The sequence below is a fragment of the Talaromyces proteolyticus genome (assembly GCF_021365285.1).
Source record: "Talaromyces proteolyticus strain PMI_201 chromosome Unknown BGW36scaffold_4, whole genome shotgun sequence".
In the NCBI taxonomy this organism is placed as follows: Eukaryota; Fungi; Ascomycota; class Eurotiomycetes; order Eurotiales; family Trichocomaceae; genus Talaromyces; species Talaromyces proteolyticus.
In genome coordinates, this window is record NW_025764280.1 from 667,302 (window position 1) to 685,427 (window position 18,126).

General features: G+C 45.4%; 9 protein-coding genes across 9 annotated transcripts; 6 read left to right on the top strand and 3 right to left on the bottom strand.

The window, feature by feature from the left end:
• Positions 1-285: 285 nt before the first annotated feature.
• On the top strand, positions 286-1,865 carry BGW36DRAFT_425150 (major facilitator superfamily domain-containing protein; the record flags this gene model as incomplete). The annotated part of the gene is made up of 3 exons (XM_046220075.1): positions 286-300; positions 356-535; positions 600-1,865. 3 exons carry the CDS (start codon positions 286-288, stop codon positions 1,863-1,865), a joined length of 1,461 nt encoding a protein of 486 aa, XP_046074026.1.
• A 477-nt stretch (positions 1,866-2,342) lies between these two features.
• On the bottom strand, positions 2,343-3,505 carry BGW36DRAFT_293160 (RmlC-like cupin domain-containing protein; the record flags this gene model as incomplete). Its single annotated transcript, XM_046210972.1, has 3 exons — positions 2,343-2,647; positions 2,723-3,151; positions 3,253-3,505. The coding sequence occupies 3 exons, from the start codon at positions 3,503-3,505 to the stop codon at positions 2,343-2,345; spliced, it is 987 nt and encodes a 328-aa protein (XP_046074027.1).
• Positions 3,506-3,817: 312 nt separating this feature from the next.
• BGW36DRAFT_415423 (uncharacterized protein) lies at positions 3,818-5,609 on the top strand (the record flags this gene model as incomplete). The annotated part of the gene is made up of 7 exons (XM_046219318.1): positions 3,818-3,862; positions 3,940-4,140; positions 4,193-4,547; positions 4,607-4,763; positions 4,829-4,984; positions 5,050-5,189; positions 5,263-5,609. 7 exons carry the CDS (start codon positions 3,818-3,820, stop codon positions 5,607-5,609), a joined length of 1,401 nt encoding a protein of 466 aa, XP_046074028.1.
• Positions 5,610-6,234: 625 nt separating this feature from the next.
• BGW36DRAFT_373863 (fumarylacetoacetate hydrolase family protein) lies at positions 6,235-7,530 on the top strand. Its single transcript, XM_046215631.1, has 4 exons — positions 6,235-6,621; positions 6,697-6,833; positions 6,901-7,270; positions 7,358-7,530. The coding sequence occupies exons 1-4, from the start codon at positions 6,345-6,347 to the stop codon at positions 7,462-7,464; spliced, it is 891 nt and encodes a 296-aa protein (XP_046074029.1). The 5' UTR covers positions 6,235-6,344; the 3' UTR covers positions 7,465-7,530.
• An 81-nt stretch (positions 7,531-7,611) lies between these two features.
• Positions 7,612-10,443, top strand: BGW36DRAFT_126892 (uncharacterized protein). The gene is made up of 2 exons (XM_046209325.1): positions 7,612-8,612; positions 8,688-10,443. The coding sequence occupies exons 1-2, from the start codon at positions 7,848-7,850 to the stop codon at positions 10,377-10,379; spliced, it is 2,457 nt and encodes an 818-aa protein (XP_046074030.1). The 5' UTR covers positions 7,612-7,847; the 3' UTR covers positions 10,380-10,443.
• Positions 10,444-10,507: 64 nt separating this feature from the next.
• Positions 10,508-12,254, bottom strand: BGW36DRAFT_405589 (uncharacterized protein; the record flags this gene model as incomplete). The annotated part of the gene is made up of 2 exons (XM_046218974.1): positions 10,508-12,186; positions 12,209-12,254. 2 exons carry the CDS (start codon positions 12,252-12,254, stop codon positions 10,508-10,510), a joined length of 1,725 nt encoding a protein of 574 aa, XP_046074031.1.
• A 503-nt stretch (positions 12,255-12,757) lies between these two features.
• BGW36DRAFT_415426 (uncharacterized protein) lies at positions 12,758-15,021 on the top strand (the record flags this gene model as incomplete). The annotated part of the gene is made up of 6 exons (XM_046219319.1): positions 12,758-12,971; positions 13,052-13,111; positions 13,183-13,385; positions 13,444-13,853; positions 13,910-14,476; positions 14,538-15,021. 6 exons carry the CDS (start codon positions 12,758-12,760, stop codon positions 15,019-15,021), a joined length of 1,938 nt encoding a protein of 645 aa, XP_046074032.1.
• Positions 15,022-15,214: 193 nt separating this feature from the next.
• Positions 15,215-16,118, bottom strand: BGW36DRAFT_459523 (uncharacterized protein; the record flags this gene model as incomplete). Its single annotated transcript, XM_046222051.1, has 2 exons — positions 15,215-15,676; positions 15,750-16,118. 2 exons carry the CDS (start codon positions 16,116-16,118, stop codon positions 15,215-15,217), a joined length of 831 nt encoding a protein of 276 aa, XP_046074033.1.
• Positions 16,119-16,427: 309 nt separating this feature from the next.
• BGW36DRAFT_446873 (uncharacterized protein) lies at positions 16,428-17,876 on the top strand (the record flags this gene model as incomplete). Its single annotated transcript, XM_046221711.1, has 4 exons — positions 16,428-16,773; positions 16,842-17,272; positions 17,337-17,506; positions 17,576-17,876. The coding sequence occupies 4 exons, from the start codon at positions 16,428-16,430 to the stop codon at positions 17,874-17,876; spliced, it is 1,248 nt and encodes a 415-aa protein (XP_046074034.1).
• Between the last annotated feature and the right edge of the window lie 250 nt (positions 17,877-18,126).

Here is an 18,126-nt window from a genome sequence, read left to right on the forward strand (position 1 = left end):
TAAGTTAACAAAGTCCGGTTATTCTACTGTACTCAAGGCCTCTGGGGAAATGTCGGCTGTGTTGGAAACGGGACCACTTACCAAAAAGTCTAATTGTTGAAATATAGACCTTCGTAGGCGACGTATATATCACCCCCACCCTTCCACCAGTCTTTTGAAGTCCAGATCCTTAACAATTCTAGGGCCATCGCTTCCATTGAAATATCAATGGTTTCAGTTTCGTCTGTATCAACCTAATTAACATTCTATCTCCGAATATTAACGGGTTCTTGTGTCACTTTCGTTATGAACAATTCCCAGGTGAGTCCGCATTCCACCAGTACGTCGTCGTTGTTCAGTGACTCACAATGTAAAGTCATGGCCCATGTGGTGGCGTATCACTGCCCTGGTAAACTTGAGTGTTTATAATATGATGAACAATGTTTTCGCTGCTGGCATTGCACCCTTGTTTGGCTTGATCATGGAAGAATTCCATTGTGATCTCCAACAGGTATCACAACTGTCCTCTTATACTCTGCTTATGCTAGGCCTTGCGGTAAGATATCTGCAGCGCTATACACCCTCTACGTCGTGAGATCTCAATCTGATTCATGATTTAGAACCTCTACCTGATCATTGCCGTGTCTTTTATTGGAAGGCGCCTCACGATTCTTATATCCTTGTCTGTTCTTATGGGATCAAATATATGGGCTGCAAAGGCCACCTCGTTTCAAGCTCTACTTATTACAAGATTTTTGGGCGGTATTTCGGGTGGTGTAGTTGAGGGCCTTGCGCCGCTCATGATTGCCGAAATGTTTCCGCGGGACCAAATGGGGAAGGCCATGGTTGTATATGTGTTTTTCACTGCGGCCGGATCGTCCCTCGGGTCAATGTTTTCAGGTATCATTGCACAGAGTCTACATGATTGGCGGTGGTTCTTTACTATCTGCGCCATTATTCTTGGTGCAAACCTTTCCGCTTGCCTCCTGATGCTCCCAGAAACTTATCCTATCGTGACACCTAATGGAGAGGTAACAAACACTCCCAATGCTGAGCATATCCAATCCAAATTATCTGATCATGATGTATCTGCGACACACGTTGAAATGGGACTAGATGAGACAGTCGAGAGTTTTTCCTTACTTCGTCTGTGGATAGAAAGATCATTCTATCCACACATTTTCATAAGTCGTCAAAAGCGGTTTTATATTCTTTGGATTAACTCTTTCCGTCTCTTTCTTACTCCCGAGGTGCTCACAACAATGCTTTTTTGGGCTGCATGTGTTGGATGGGTCTTAGTCTCAGCCATTATTTCATCCGCCGTCTACCAGAAAGCTCCATATTTTTGGTCCAGCGAACAAGTTGGCCTCCTCAACTTGGGTCCTTTCCTGGGATTAGTTCTGGGGTTTCCTCTCGGAGGTATAGTGGCCGATCGCTTTATTTCAAGCCGTTCCGATGGCGAAGTCAGACGAGCTCCAAAGGCGCGCCTCCCTCTGCTGCTCCCTGGTGCTGTCATATCGCCAATCGGATGTCTTTTGATGGGTCTCACCCTCCATTACACTTGGCATTGGATAGGATTTGCTGCAGGTTTTGGAATGCTTGCTTTCAGCGTCACTTCATCTTGCAACATCCTACTCACTTACTCGGTGGACACATTCAGATTGCACGCTGCCCAAATAGGATTGGTTGTGAATATGACCAAGTATATCCTCTCATTTGGGATGACATTCGGAGTGATCGACTGGTACGTGACAAAAGGTCCTCTTTCACAATTTGGAACAATGGCCGGAACGCTCTGGGCCATTTACTTTCTATCAATGCTTTTGTATTTCTTGAGTAAACCGGTTGCTCGCATCTCATGTTGGGCCCTTTCGTCTCCATCATGATGATCAAGTAGATAAATTTTACTTTTACAACGAGCTATATAGTTTGAATTCATGAAAGTCCGACCTTCGGAAATCGAAACCTATAAATTTATTGAATGAAGGGATGACCCGGAGCGAATCACCAAGACAGGAGGGGTAATCGCCCGATGAGAGAGGATGGTAGACCTAGTTCTAGCGAATTAACAGATAATATTTTAAATACCAGCCGATGATCCTCTATCGGATCGCCAAAAGGTGTAGAAATCGCAAATTGCCCAATACAATTTTTAACAGCATCACTAGGCCAAATAAGGATTGGTATATTCCATTTTAAATTTGAAAATTCCGCTTATTTATTCTATGTTATACTATGACCATCTCAAAAGAACCGACGAGAAAACATGTGATAACCATTACATCCTGTTTATCGGAAAGGATTTCAAAAAGCGTAGAACCCTTACGAGGGATCATTCTTATTACAATGTTTCACAGCAGATATTAGTCAGAAACCAAAGTCTCTATGTCTGTGTCTTCACAACGGTAGAATCCCAGGGCTTCAATCATTGGCTTGTCGTCAAATCGGTAGAGGTATACGGTCTCTGCCACGTCTGCAAAGTGCTGATACGGATACCAGGAGGGAATAGCGAGAGTGTCCCCCTTTTCCCAAGTCAAAGTCTTGTCACCAACAACCGAATAACCGTGTCCAGCTACAATATGATACACAGCAGACGTAGTCTCGCGACGGCGTGCGGAAGATTTTCCCGCGTCAACCCTTTCAGCACTTCCGCCCAGAACTCGACTTACTACATATCCAAGAGTAGGGTTAGCGGTTTAACTAAAATTATCACTGGGTCTATATTGACGTTTGAATAACCTACCTTCTCGTCCGTCATTCCGGAGATAACGGCATGCTGCCCAGTCTCCGTCCGCTGCATCCAACTGTGCTTTCATCTTCGCCCAGGGAAAAACAATTGGCGAAGAATCAACATCCTCTGCCGGGTACCGGGGCTGGTCATAATGCTGGACAAAATGGACCGGAAAATGGCGGAAAGTAGGAAGATCAAGACCATCTAGCCAGATCATTGGACCCGAGCCATCTTTCCCGTGATCATGGTAGTTCCAAGTCGGAGTCAGGATCACGTCTCCCTGCTGCATGTTGATGCGTCGGCCGTGTACAGCTGTAAATCCGCCATTACCTTCGATGATATATCTCATAGCAAAGGCTGTATGGCGATGCGCTCGAGCGACCTCATTGGGCATGACCAGTTGCAGGCCAGCATACAGGGTATCCGTTGTGTATGGTGCATCTAGTTGTATGTCAGATTACTTCCACAGGGAATTGGAAGAAAGGAAAAAAAGAGGAAAGAAAAAGAAAACCCGAAAATCAAGTTCAAGGCTATGTAAGTACCTCTTGTTGGGTTAATGAGCATTAGGACTCGTCTCTCGGCCTGCTGCTCGTCAACAAGCTCTCCTGCCTTGAGAAGGACCGGTCTTATGGATTGATATTTCCAGAGAAACGGTTCTGCCACTGGATTTGGCTCCGGCGGGTTCAGACGAGCCATTTGCGCCCATAATGGAAGAGTATTGTTTGCCTTTACGGCGCTCAACAGCTGTTCCTCTGTCTTGATGCCATCGGTGTTTGATCCATTTGGGTGAGCCATGACTCTAGAAAATTGGAAATCTTAATCGAATCAACAACAACTATCTCAAAATTAATGAATCTGTTTCGAAGTAGTCAAGCCCACTTCTAATCCATCGGGTTAATATGCCTTACAAGCCTTCGTTCCTATATTACCGCTACGGGGATGTGTCGGAACGACCGTGGGGCAATCCGGGACAGTACTGCATGAGTGGTAGAAGGTACAACTGGAAGACACAATTGGCTCCCATAGGCCCTTTATCAACAACAACAACGACGACACTGAAAATACCATAGGGACGTATTGAGAGCTGCTTTGAGATTTGGCCCAAAAATGGCTAAGAATCAGAGCGCAACTGCTAACGCGTCAGTCTTCGAGGTTCGTAAATGCCTCCTCTTCGTTCCCATTTGTTTATAGTTTCTTCGGAAATAAATTAATAACTGAGGTGGAAACAGACTCCCACGTATCCCACTAACTGTCTCTACTTTTTGCAAGATCATATGCAAGTCCGAATTCCACCTTCACCGAATAGGAAGAGCCAGCTCCTAGACATTGTTATCGTCGGCGCGGGCCTAGGAGGTTTAGCAACCGCCATTGCTCTCGCACAAAGTGGTCATCGTGTCAAGGTTTATGAACAGGCATCCGTTCTGGGTGAAGTAAGTTATTATTTCTAGAAAGAAGTGCCGGAGATATCTGACGTGTGCTCAGGTTGGTGCAGGCATCCAGATTCCCTCAAATTCTATGCGGCTGCTGGCTGAACTCGGACTGGAGCCTTATCTCAAAGACCATGCAACTGAACCTAAAGCAATTTATTTCAGACGCTGGCAAAATGGCAAGACAATTGGGATGACCAAGTTAATCCCAGAGTTTCGCCAGACTTACAATGCACCATATTATGTCATTCATCGGGCCGACTTCCATTCTGCTTTGCATAAACGGGCTCTAGACGTGGGGGTTGAAATCAAGCTAGGTTCCAGGGCAGTGAGTTACAACGCAGATACTTCAACTATCACATTTGAAAATGGAAGCGTTGTCACTGCAGATCTTATCGTGGCAGCGGATGGTAAGTTATTCGTTAATTGATTATAGTATGGGAGCTGATCCAAAACACACAAATTTCAGGCGTCAAATCTTTGGCCCGTAAAGTAGTTTTAGGTGGTCATGACAAGGTACCCCAGAAGACAGGCTTTGCAGCGTACCGATCCACTGTTAAGGTTGAGCGAATGCAACAAGATCCTGAATTGGACAGCTTACTCACGGAGCCTGCTCTCAATATCTGGTTAGTGTTCTTTTCGAATATCAGAATTAACATAAGAAAAACAATGCCCTCCTAACACACACTAGGGTTGGCGATGGCCGCCATGTGATGACTTACAAGATTGGCGCCGGCAAGACATTCAACTTAGTTTTGTCCCATCCTGATAATTCCGACCCTCGAGAGTGGGATCAGTCAAAAGCTCTCGATGAAATGAGAGCAGAGTTTCGTGGTTGGGATACCAAGTACGATGTCCTGCTTCTGCTATTTCTGTGCAGATTATATTAATTATAGGCTGATTATGATCAAGGTTGACCAAGGTTATCAATCTTATTGACAAGACAATTAAATGGCCCCTCCTCAGCGGCTCCAAGCTGGATCAGTGGGTATCTGAAAGGTTAGTTTTGTTGGGAGATGCGGCACATGCGATGGTTCCATACATGTCGCAAGGTAGGTTATCAAGTTATCCCAATCTTAATTCACATTGCATGCAGAGTCCTACTGACTGATTTCAACTTTGCAGGTGCTGCAATGGCTGTGGAGGACGGCGTAGCACTGGCGCATTCGTTAAGCAAAGTTCACGATTCTCGTGATATTTCTAAGGCTCTTTCGATTTACCAGAGTGTTCGTACCATAAGATCGTCGCAGATGCAAGAGGCTAGTCTGCTTAATGGACAGCTATGGCATTTTCCGGATGGGCCACTGCAAGAAGCTCGAGACTTGGCAATGTACCCAGAAACTGTGTCTCGTCCTTTTGTTCACAGCCCCAATCAGTGGAGTGACCCGACAACTCAGCTCTGGTGTTATGGATATGATACGAAAAAGGCGGTCGAGGAGGAGTGGGAGAAGCGTATAGCCAATGGCTTCTAAGCATGTCATAATCCTGACGTCTATCAGTGTAGATTCTTGACTACTTCACAGTGACAATATTAGTGGTAGATTTAGCATCATTCGATAGCGTTCGCTCATCTTTTGAGGATTATAAGGATAAAAGATGATGCTGCCAAATTTTGCGTATAGCTATTTTGAGTATTTCGTTCTATTCTTTTAAAACTATTGAATGTGATCACCAATTCGATGGAAGGTTCTGAATATTTTCCAGATGGTATTTTAACGTTCGCTACATTTGGTTATACTCTAGTCAAAGAGCCCCCTTTTTTAAATATATATTTTCTAAAAAGAGTTTGCATATAAGAATGGGATGGAATCCTCCGTACACTTTATGGTTCAGCATTTATAGAAGCTGGATGAAGGGCCTATACTTTACAATACACTCAGTTTCGGCCGATCCTCCCAAAAATATTCTCTCCGTCCCAGGGTATACGTATCTAAACTAGATATTGTAGTCAACCCGGGGTTTGGCTTAGAGATATTAATCCCGAGGTTCTGGCTTTCCGATGCTGCCCCGACTACCCGACGTACCCGCGCCTTGTTCCGCAACCCTATAACCCTCATATTATTGTTATTCTAGGACCATGCTTCAATGGGCCCGTCAGCAACGAACACAGCCACCGTTTCTGCATGTTGGCTACATTATTGCGAGACCTGTATTAACTCTCGACACATACTGTTCGACCGATTATTACGTATTCAAGACTATCTACGATGGCTCTCGCCTGGAAACGCTTGATCAGATTCGAAGCTACCGATGGCCGTGTTTTAAAAGGAGAACCGATCCTACCAGATGAAGAGATTGATCTTGGCTTCATAACCGAGAAAGATGACCTCAAAGCCCGCGTCCTTTCTGGTGATGACTATCTCGACACGACAGGTAAAACGACCATCACGGACGAGATAGCCACAGTGAGAAAGATTTTAGGACCGTTTGCGCAGAGCGACGTGCCCATTCTTCGGTGTGTAGGGTTGAATTATCAAAAGCACAGTTAGTTCTTCCCATAATTTACAGAACCTTTCAGTATTTCGTGTGATAAATCTAACCTTCTTCTTGTGAATATAGTCAAAGAAGCAGGGAGAAAACCACCGCCGTTCCCGTTCATCTTTTTCAAGCCAAATACTACTATTCAGGATCACAATGCACCTATAGAGATTCCTAAGGTCTGCCAGAATGACCAGGCAGACTATGAAGGAGAACTGGTATTGTCGATATCATACTGCTAAGAGCTTTGGTTCTGCCCATGACTTAGCTGACTCCATTCTCTAGTCCTTCATCATCGGAAAAGACGCAAAGAACATCCCACTAGAAAATGCACTTGAATATATTGCCGCATATACTGCTGGGAATGATATATCTTCACGTAAGTTACAGCGAGATCCAGCCTACGCCGGCGTGGTGCCACAATGGGGGTTTTCGAAAGGATTCGACCACTACGCTCCACATGGCCCGGTTCTAATTTCAAGTGAGCTCGCCAAGGATCCAAAAGAGCTTCATTTGAAAACCATCGTCGACGGTGAGGTGCGACAGGATGAGAGAATTTCTGATCTCCTCTTCGACTGTGCCTATATAGTCCACTATCTATCGCAAGGAACCACCCTGCAAAAGGGGAGTGTTATTATGACGGGTACTCCAGGAGGTTAGTAGTAGATCAACTCATCTTATAAAGAACATTTGCATATTTTCCACATTTCCTATAGTGTTTACTGTCTAACAGGTCAAATAGGAGTCGGAGCGGGGTTTAATCCGCCAAAGTGGCTCGTCCCCGGCACGCAGGTAGATGTGTGGATTAGTAAAATTGGAACACTGAGGAACACTGTTGTCTTTGAGTAGAGAGAGAGAGAGATATATATATATATATAAAATAGATGAAGTTCTCTACATAGACCGTCTTTTTCGGAATGTTAAGCCAAAGTTGAGCATAAAGCGGCACGGTCTGCTAGCTAACTAACTAGCGGGGGCTTTGCTTTGCTGTTTAGTGTTTACATGCGTGGTGGTTGCCCCCCCACCCGTCCTGAACCGGAATTTCCCCAACTTTGCCAAGGCATCGCGATTCGCCGCACCAACACCTTGGATTTGATTTCAGTTTTCGCAGCTCAACGTGCATGATGCGAGTACAATAATATCAACAAGAATTCGGGCATAGGGTTGATTTCTGTATATCAAGACATGCCTCTATACTGACTCTCCAAGGACCCCGTTCCTTTTCGACCAGAATGGCCGCCAACCCAGAAACGATAATAATCCCTTCCTCCTCGCCAGAACAAAATTGGGCTCGTTCGGTGTCGCCATGCACTCCAGAGCGCCTACTTGGCATTCTGTCACACGACTCATCGCCTCCGTCCTTGTTCTCCTCTTCTCGGTTATTCAAGCCCCCGACAGCTACGAAGCGTCGAGCGATCTCTCAGGCATCACAATCACCTCTTAGGGAAGAAATAGGAAAAGAGAATCTTCCCATCACGAATACCAAAAAAAGTGCCTCCTCAAAAAATGGAGACAAGCCAAAGACCGTTCGAAAAAAGGGAGGAGAGCCGGAGGTCTCAAAAGAATCGACTCCTAAGCCGAGAACAACAGCACGAAATCGAAAGGGCGCGAAGCAAGAGGAGGCCAAAAATAAGACTATAACAGGACGAGTCGCAAAAAACGCAGCTCCAAAGGCGAAGGATAGTTCTGGAAAAGAAATTATTCTTCTAGATATGACTGGAAAGGAAGCGCCGCAAAGGAAAGCGCGAGCTCGGAACAATCTGGAATTGCACGGCTTGAACTTAGAGGAGGCTATCAAGCGAAGACTGGATTGGACGCCTCCAAAATCAACACCGTTCTTTCCAATCGATAATGGTGATATTACTCAGGACACTGGCAACGCTTCCATGTTCAGTGGCCTTTTTCACGACTATAGTTTCCGTCGAGTGAAAAGTTCAATCGATGACCATGCTCCTTCTGGCACAGACGGTCTTCCTACAAAGCGACGGCGTATAGAGGTGAGTACCCACATCTCCTTATAATAAAATTTCACGATTAATCTGTCGCCATAATTGAAGCTAACAGTTCTGAAGCTCGTCGAAGGATTGATACAGGAAACAAGTGCATTCGGCAAAAGGTCAGATGGTTCACACAAATCAACCGCGGCAGACACGAATGGAGGGGCCAAAACTTCTAGAGACAAATCCATTCCAAAACAGAAAAGAGTCAAGACGATCACAGCATTAGTGACATCGCGATACGAGCCGGTTGAAGAATATGCTACGAAGCAGAATCATTTATTTGAGGACAATATAGCAGACAATAACGCAGACGATTCTAGCACAAAGAAGCGGAATAAGAAGAATAAGAAAGTAACATCAACAAAGAAAAAGGAGCCTGAGTACATCATACTCTCGCCAGAAGCGGTGACCAAGTCCCTCGATAGCCAGGATATTCTATTTGGGACTTGTAGTCAGCTTGAAACAGACGATCATCCAACTGTTGTCAGAGAAACACAAAAGGCCTTGGCAGCCTCCGAAAAAATCACTGGAAGCAGCTTCACGTTAAGTAGTACATCTTCACAGGTGTCGACAAAGGGTCTGACTTCAAGATTCAATGGCTCTGGAGAGCTCTGGTCTGCGGCAGCTAGAAATTCGGATGGATTTGTCGTACAGCCTGAATTCATTGATATGACCACATCCCCAGCTATATATCCATTGAAGAGCCAAATTACTTTTGAAGATGAGGGTATACGGAATACAAAAACGAAAGACTTGCCTCTAACTCTCCCAGAACGAACTCTTCCCAAGGAAACCGCATCTAGAAAGAAGATGATCCATGTTTCAGATACAAACCACGAAAATTCCTCTGTTACCGAACATACCCTGGGTTCTCAGGAGCGTTCCTCAACTCAAACATCAGACATGCCCCGATACACTGGCTTCACAGACGATGAGCTTCGCAAGAAAGTTGCTTCATACGGATTCAAGTCGATTAAAGGTCGAAATAAGATGATATCTTTGCTTGAGAAGTGCTGGGAGAGCAAACAAACTGCTCCGATGTCGACAACTGAAGATATCCCAAAAACATCTACTACGACGGCAACCACTAATTCTCCTGCTCCTATGACTACTGATGGCTGTGGTGAAAACCAGAGTAAAACAAAGCAGAAACAGCCAGGACGAGCCAAAAAACCCAAAACTTCAGATACATCGAATTCTTCATCGAAAGCTCAAAAGACAGGAAAGCTGCAGTCACAGTCAATATCCAAGCCGTCCAGCAAAAAGAACGAAACTTGTCAACCTCAGCATTCGTCTTTTGTATTTGTTGAAGAAATTCAAGATTCCGAAGATGATTCAATACCATCTCCCACTCGTATACAAATGCGATTCAACGCCAGTCGTCAGAGCACCCCTGCGGCTAGTCTTCCTCTTGGTACCCGGCCGACGTTCAGCCCTAAAGGCACTTCAAAATGTCCACCAAAAAACACAGGAACATGTGGCAATCTTTCCGAATTATCAAACCAAATCACAAAAGCTATTCGATCGCAGCCGCGCTCCTTGGTTGGGTCGAAGCGGGGGCCGCAGCTCACTTGGCACGAAAAGATACTACTCTATGACCCCGTGATTTTGGAAGACCTTGCAACATGGCTCAACACCGAAGGGCTGGGATTGATTGGAGAGGATCGAGAAGTAAGTGCCGGATTGGTACGAGAATGGTGCGAGAGTAAAGGTGTCTGCTGTACATATCGGCCTAAAGTGGCTATGGGCAAAACGAATATATAGATTTATGCAGTGAACTTCACTGCAAGGTCGCCTACTGTTTTAGGTAGGCCTTTATTGGTAGATAGGGGTACTTTGAAATGTTCTCAATAATATTTACTATGCTGCCTGCTCAAATTAGCGATGTGACGTTAACTCTTTACACCAAGAGAAGCAACGTTCCACTCCTTTAGAAGCTCAGCATAATCTTTGGGTTTATAAGGTTCCACGAGCTCTGCCCAGGGACTTGACTTGCGATGATGTTTCAAGCCCAAGTCACGAACCAGTAAATCAAAGTAGGGCAAGACGTCAAAGGCTATATCCGGGAGCTTTCGACTATAGCCGCAAGGATATCGCCAAATACCCCACTGAGTGTGCAATACGGCTTCCTGAACTGCCTCGTCGGGGCTCACAGCCGCACGCTTCAGCTGGCCATCGAAGAAGGCAGATATCCAAAGACCTTGAATACTAGCGCAGGTCGAGGTGCTCACAGTTGAGACCGCACCTGCAAATGCAATATTCCTGTTTTTATACGACGCAATGGGGACCATGAACCTGTACAGCCGGAGCGGGTCACAGGTCTCTTGCTTGTATCGAAGAACGGGCTGTGAGGCAAGACCAGGGAAATCTTCTAAGATCTTCTCATCGGCTTCCTGATAAAGAACCTGCTTCTCATCGCTGGAACCTGGTATCGAAAGATCGCAGTGCAGGAATTTTATTGAGGAGCTCTTTTTCCACCCGGTGGCGCAGACTAGCGCATCTGCTGGTAGAGATTGACCAGTAGATAAGTGGACTTTTCTCTCACTCAGCTTGTCAATGTTGGCTTCGTGAATTCGAACAGAACCGGTCTTCACCATATCCAAGAAACTAGTCTCGTAATTATGAATACTTAGTCCGCTGGCCACCCAGAAAGGCGAAGACCACGGTTTCAGTCTTCGGGTATCAGGGTGGGTGTCATACCCACCTCTTTCAAGGATATCTGAGCCAAGGGCATGCCAGAAATTGTGGACAAGCCACCGGCCAACAGCTGTTTTGTGGAGAAAATAACGGACAGGCGCAAAACCATCCTGGTCACCCCAAGGACAGGGACTGAACCAGGTTAATATGCGAGTATGTAGCAGCTCTTCGACTTTACGCTTCAATGGAGTCACAAAAGGCGGAGCTAGCCATACAGGACCATTGCCATTAGGCCGGATGATCAAGTCTACCTGGGCACCCTCCTGAACAAAGGTATAGGCGATATCAAAGGCTGACTTTGCACCACCGACGACAACAACGTTTTTCGCAGTTTTGGTGACCGAGGCATTTCGACAGAAGTCTTTGGCATGGAACAATGGCGCATTAAATTTTTCTTGGCCGTCGAAAGTCAACATGTTGGGTTCAGAAGTGAGCCCAGTGGCCATGATGATTTTCTTCGTCCTAAAAATGGCGTCTTTACCTCCTTTCTGCGCCATAATCTTCCAGTTTTTGTCTTCAGCAGATTCGATGGAAAGTACAGATGTGTTGAAGACGATCCGAGACAGCACTCCAGATTGTCTCGCGTAATCCGTTAGATATTTGTGCAAAGTGGCTGCCGGGATATGATCATTGTCTTTGACGCCATATGTCTTCTTATACATTGGGTAATCAGGGTACTCATAAGATCCGATCATATTATTCGATTTCAGTCCTGGGTAGAGTCGATCTTCGGACCATGTGCCGCCACACGTTCTTTCAGCTTCCAGCACGAGAAGATCCTGCGTGGGATGGATCTCGAGATAAGTTTTGGCTGCCGCAATGCCATGCCACCCTAAATCTAGCTTAGATGTGAAATTCGTTTGCAGAGATTGAACTACATCAATTGATGTACTTACCCGCTCCTACCACCAGCAAATCATAGAGGTGTTCTGTCTCCGGCATTGCTCTCGCTCTATATCTAATTTAGAAGAATTTCAATTCGATGAGAGTTGCTCAACAATCAAGCCCTCAACTCGTCTCAGGCTATGGGGAAGCCCTTAAAAGAACCTGCACTTTGCTTCCCAAATGCTCACGCGACAACTGTCGGATAGGTTCCGCCCAAATCCGCTTGAGTCTAAACCAACACATCCATCATTGACGAATCCAGCTTGCCTATCACAAACTAAGGTTCATTAGATCATCTCCTTATCTATTTTTATCATAGGTCACCCCGATTCTGTTGTCTTGTAATTGGTGCTTTCCCCGCGATACCTTACTCGAATGTTGGGGGCAGATAAGCACTGTTCCAATTCAATATGGCGGTCTGGTGCCATGTCGGATGCTGCACCTATTTATTTAGAAGGCCATGTCCCCTTGTCTTTCCAAGGTTCACTTTCCGCTGCCGCGTCGGAGACAGTTCTATCGGCTCTTGGTAGACCTCCCGCCACGTTTCCACGCTGTCAGTCATGCCGCGCCCACGCGTGAGGCCAGAAAATCGCAAGCGGTGTGCTACGGCCTGCGTTCAATGTCGAATATCCAAGAAAAGATGTGATTCTCGTCATCCTTGCCAAAAATGCGTCGCGAAAGGAGAGGCTGAACACTGCGTTTTTCCGGTGGAGCACTCCAGCGTTGACAACAGAAGGGCACTAGTTGTTTCCCACACTGTTGGTTGTCCTCTATGTAGATAGAAATTGAAGTAACAGCTGACGTCGCTTCGTAGGCCGCAGTCAAAACACAGACTCGAATTCGAAATACGCCAGATACCCTATCCTCCATTAAACAGCGATCCATTCTGCTGAAATGCTCTCTAGACGAAAGGGGTAAGTCTTAATAATTACATTATCGAACTAGATAAAACAATGCTCAAATATTCCCTTTGGGGAAAGCACAGTATTTTTAGGAAATACCGCAGCAATGTCATTCTTGAAATTCCTACAACAAATATGGCGCACGTATGTGGAGTCCAACAGCTTCACGGAAGATCGAGGAACAGACCAGATGCTTGAAATGGAAATGCCCCCTCCCATGACAGCTTCCAAGCGCGAAGTGGATGAAAATGAGAAGAGGTATTTTGTGGAATGCTATTTGCACGCTGTAAGCGCGTCTAAATCCAAGCAATTTGCAAAGGAATACTGAACATAGCCATGATTAGTCCAGTGGAATTCTGGATCTTTTCACAGAAAGAGATATCGAGAGATTTTTGTCCCCCAATGCGGAAATTAGATCACCCGATAGTATTGTAGATCCGGAAACAAACAATGACATCTGCCTAGACCTCATGATTGCAATTGGTGCACAATGTCAAGCAAGAGGCGATTTAGATCACTACCTTGGGGAGCTATATTTTAGGCGTGCACAAAAATCTGCATTTGCTGGCATGCTACAAGCACCAACAGTCAATTTGGCTCGCAGTTTCGTACTGATGGCCTTCTACACGCTCGGGGCCTGCACTCGAAATTCCGCATTGATGTATATAGGGGTTGCTTCCAATATCTCGGTGATTCTTGGACTGCATTCTCCCGAGAACTATCAATACTTACCGATCGAAAAAAGAGAAGCCAGGTGAGCTCTCATTAACACAAAGGAAGTGGTTAATTTTTGCTGATTCAGGATTCAAGACTACAGACAGGCAAAAGTGTTCGTGTTTTAGACTTGATCTGTAACACGATACTTGGTCGGCCTGGGAGCACTCCAGTTCTCCGCAACGAGCGGGAATATTTGGATGGAGAGATATGCCCTAACTACGCAACTCTGTGTGCTACATATGAGATTGTTTCAGTTCTTCAGTTGGTGGTTAATGATACAAAAGAAAAAGAAGGGATTCCAATCAACAAAGCTGAAGAATACCTACTGCAGCTTCGGAAATGGAGCTCTGGCCTTCCTTCACATTTGCGAAGGCAAAGTCTAGAAGGTCCATCCTCTCAGCGTTCTCTTGAAACCAGGCGTGCCACAGTTGGAAAGATACACTTGGCTTGTATCTACTATTATGGTGTGATTCAAGTAACACGTCAGTTCTTGGTCGATCAAGTGGTCCCTCATGTATGCGGACAGACCGCAGACGACAGAGCTGATAACAGGACTTCAAAACTAGCGACGATGTGCAGAGAAGCAGCTCTTCTGATGGCGCAGATGTGTGAAGATGCCGAAAAGGCAGGCGCTCTTCTTGGTAACATGTGTATCTTGAAGTAAGATCCTTCTAATAGCAGGTAGAACCTCAAAAAATCAAATCACTGACATGCCGTATAGAGCTTGGTTGTTCTCTAGTGGCCTTGTCCTCGGATTTTCCCTTCTGCGGCCCCACGAGCTAATGGAAGATACACGCCGGGCCTTCCAAGCAACATCACGGATTCTCGGTCACTTTGGTGTGACTAGTCCGCAGGCCAACCAATATCATTGCATTCTATCACGTTTTGCAGAAGCAATCAATAGACATGAACGAAAACCTCAGTCGGAGCGGGCTCGCCTAGAAGATACACGTGTTGAGAAGATACTGTCATTTGATATGGCGGATCACCAACATTCTACTTTGACTGATTTCTCTTCGCCCGGTGTGGACTCAGAAGCCCACAGTCACGACCACCCGGCCGGCATATTCGAGAATGAAGATTTCTTTCAGCAGTGGGATTGGTCGCCTCCAACAGGAAATAATGAAATCCTGCGCATGTTTATTGACCCATGTCTGGATAATCTAATGAACCTCCCTTCGGCTGACATGATTTGGGACTCCTGACATATTGCAACTACATAACTAATATACACACATCATTTAAGCTCAATGACTTGAAGAATACAAACTTTCTTTGGGTAAGATAAATAGCGCACGTCTTATTTAACAAGGAATATTCAATGACACAAAAATTTTTTATTTGATGAAATGAATCCTAAGGTGTCAAAGAAACATTTGAAACAAACATCTAAGCCATTTACTCCTTCTCTTCATAAGTAATCAACCCATCGATCGTCCCCGCGTGCAAGCCCCCAGTAATAGGAATGTCCGCTGCAGTAGTAAATTTCGCCGTGTCGCTTAGAAGATAAATCACAGCTCCAGTCAAATCGTTTTGCGTGCTTAAACGACGCATCGGGGGTGCAAGCCACATCTGTTCGCCCTCCGCTTTCCTCTTCTGCTCACGAACCGTGCGAGTCATATCGGAGTCCACGAAGCCGGGGGAAATGGTGTTGACACGAATATTATGAGGTCCTAGCTCCACAGCAAGGGCTTTAGAGAGCATCAGGATGGCGCCTTTTGATGCGTTGTACGCTGCCATTCTATACCCAGGTAGAGCGATGTGAGCGGATTGAGATGCGATCAGGACCATGCTGCCCCCTTGGCCTTGCTTTAAAAGCTGCTTTGCGACTAGCTGACATAGGAAGAACGTTCCTCGAACCTTTTTTGAGTCTGTCAGCTTCTCTGCGATGCTCTCGCAGTAGGATGATCTACTTATTGCGGGTTGAACGTACGTTGACCTCATAGATTTTGGTGAACTCAGCCCAAGTTTGGTCAATGAAAGGCTTGTCAATCGCAATGCCTGCGGCTGGTACCAACCCATCAATTCTTTCGAAGATCGCAATAACCTTATTGAAAGCTTCATTAATGCTCAATTCGTCCCGCACATCGGTTCTGACATAAATAGGTTGGGTTCCAAATAATTTACCAAGAGATTGAAACTCTGGAACGGGCGATTCTTGAATATCAAGGACCGCAACATTTCCACCCATCTCACATATAGCTCGAGTCACAGCAAATCCGATGCCCTGTGCGCCCCCGGTGACGATATAGTTGCGACCTTGTAGGTCGAACATTGGGCGAACGTTCAGCAAGTCGGACATGTTCCCAAGAAGCCTATAAGTTTTGCTTGAGTGAACAGCGAACCTTTAGTTTAATATTTAATAATTTACCATGAAGTCCCCAGAAATATTCAAGTATCCCGTCCCAAAATGAGGTCTGTGAAAGCGGAAAGGAACTGGCCAAAACCCTAAGGGCCATTACCCGCCGGTGCATTATCCGCCGAGTGGCGCGAAACACGTTATGATCAGTTATCTCAACTTATCAGGTGTGATATTCAAGATTAAAGGTAAGAGGTCACCAATATAAGACCATTGCGGCGAGTGACCTTACGACAACAGAGATATACGTGCATGAAAATGGCGACCTCCTTGCCCCCGCTTCCCATTCTGCCAAAACCTCCAACCCCCCATCTCGAACACCCATTCCCTGGGGTTTCGCTTTTGCTACCTTTGTCAAGAAGAGGCACGGGGCCTGGCTTGATTTTGCTGGTGCCCGAGCTTAATTGTCCAATTCTATCAATTAAAAATGGAGTTCCCTCGCCATTGGTTAAATGGGCCGAGGAAAGCTACATAGTAGCTGCAATCAGTGTTTCTGTTTTGGAGAGTCATATCCAGGCAAAAGAATTGTTGCTTCAGATAGCACAGTTTTTGAACAATCATTCTGCCTGTGATCTAAAAGATCAAATCGGATTAGTCGGTAAGTTTGACAATCACTATGCCACCGCGATAATAGGTTTAGGGGCAGTTATGCTGAACTCCATGCAGCCTATAGCACAGAAGGATGGTCCATTGTAGCACCAGTACTCCCAGAAATACCTGGTATTAAAGCTGCCGTGGTATACGCAACAGTTAGAGACTCGAATGTTTTGAGCACCATCTCCGTTCCCACCGTCCAACATCTAGCCGGAAAAGCAGCACCAAACAGACTCCAAAGAAACAAAGACCTAATGCAATATGACTATCCAGAGACAAAAAGTGCTCAATTTGGCGTTCCATTTCAGCGGGACTTTCATTATAACGCCGAGGCAATTTCCCACACGCGCAATCTCACATTTTTAAAGCAAATCGCTGGTGGTCCATTCTTCGATCTAGAGCAAATTTGGGAGGAACACACGTATTACGAGTTTGAGAACCGCTCCGTGGAGCACACAATGAGTACGATGGTCCAGGAACCATACGTGAACCACGTCCCTACCGTAAGTTTCTTCAATGGGGGCGAATCAAATACTTCATTCTTCATTGAGCTGATCGTCAACACAGCTAACTGGCGGAATCGGCCGCGAGGAGCTGACAACTTTCTATCGTGACCATTTTATCTGGAAAAATCCGAAAAATACGACATTGGAGCTAATCAGCCGTACAACGGGTATTGACCGTGTGGTTGACGAATTTATCTTTAAATTCCAACATGATATCGAGGTTGATTGGCTGTGAGATACCCTACACTTGACACTTTCCATCATCGATGAGGTTCTGATATGCTTACCACGTCGGCTTAGCATCCCCGGCATTGCACCAACGTACAGAGATTTGGAGATCCCATTCATGGCAGTGGTCAATATTCGTGGTGATCGGCTTTACCATGAACATATCACCTGGGATCAGGGGACTGTATTGATGCAGCTAGGCATGATGCCTGCTTATCTTCCTCTGGATGACGCCAAGACAGGTGAAGAAAAAAGGATCTCAAAGGTCCCAGTATTTGGAAGAGAAACTTCATCAAAGCTAAGAGATAAGAGTTCAGTGGAGTCAAACACTCTGTTTGCTAATCGTGTGAATAAATCAACAACGGAACAATAAACCTCTAAATCTCCAGCTTCGTAATGAACTTTTAGAATGTTGCGAATTAGGGTTTTGGGTTGGATTATTCTCTTCTGAGAAACTTTGAATGTTCCAGTAATTGAGCTGGCTACAAACATTAGCATTATATAGATCAAATACGGTTGATATTTACAAAAAAAACCAGAAGAGCCAAAAATGCATCTGTATAAGCCCCAAAGCGCCAGTTGCTATAAAATAGAATACCAATATTGAACAACTACTGAAAGGT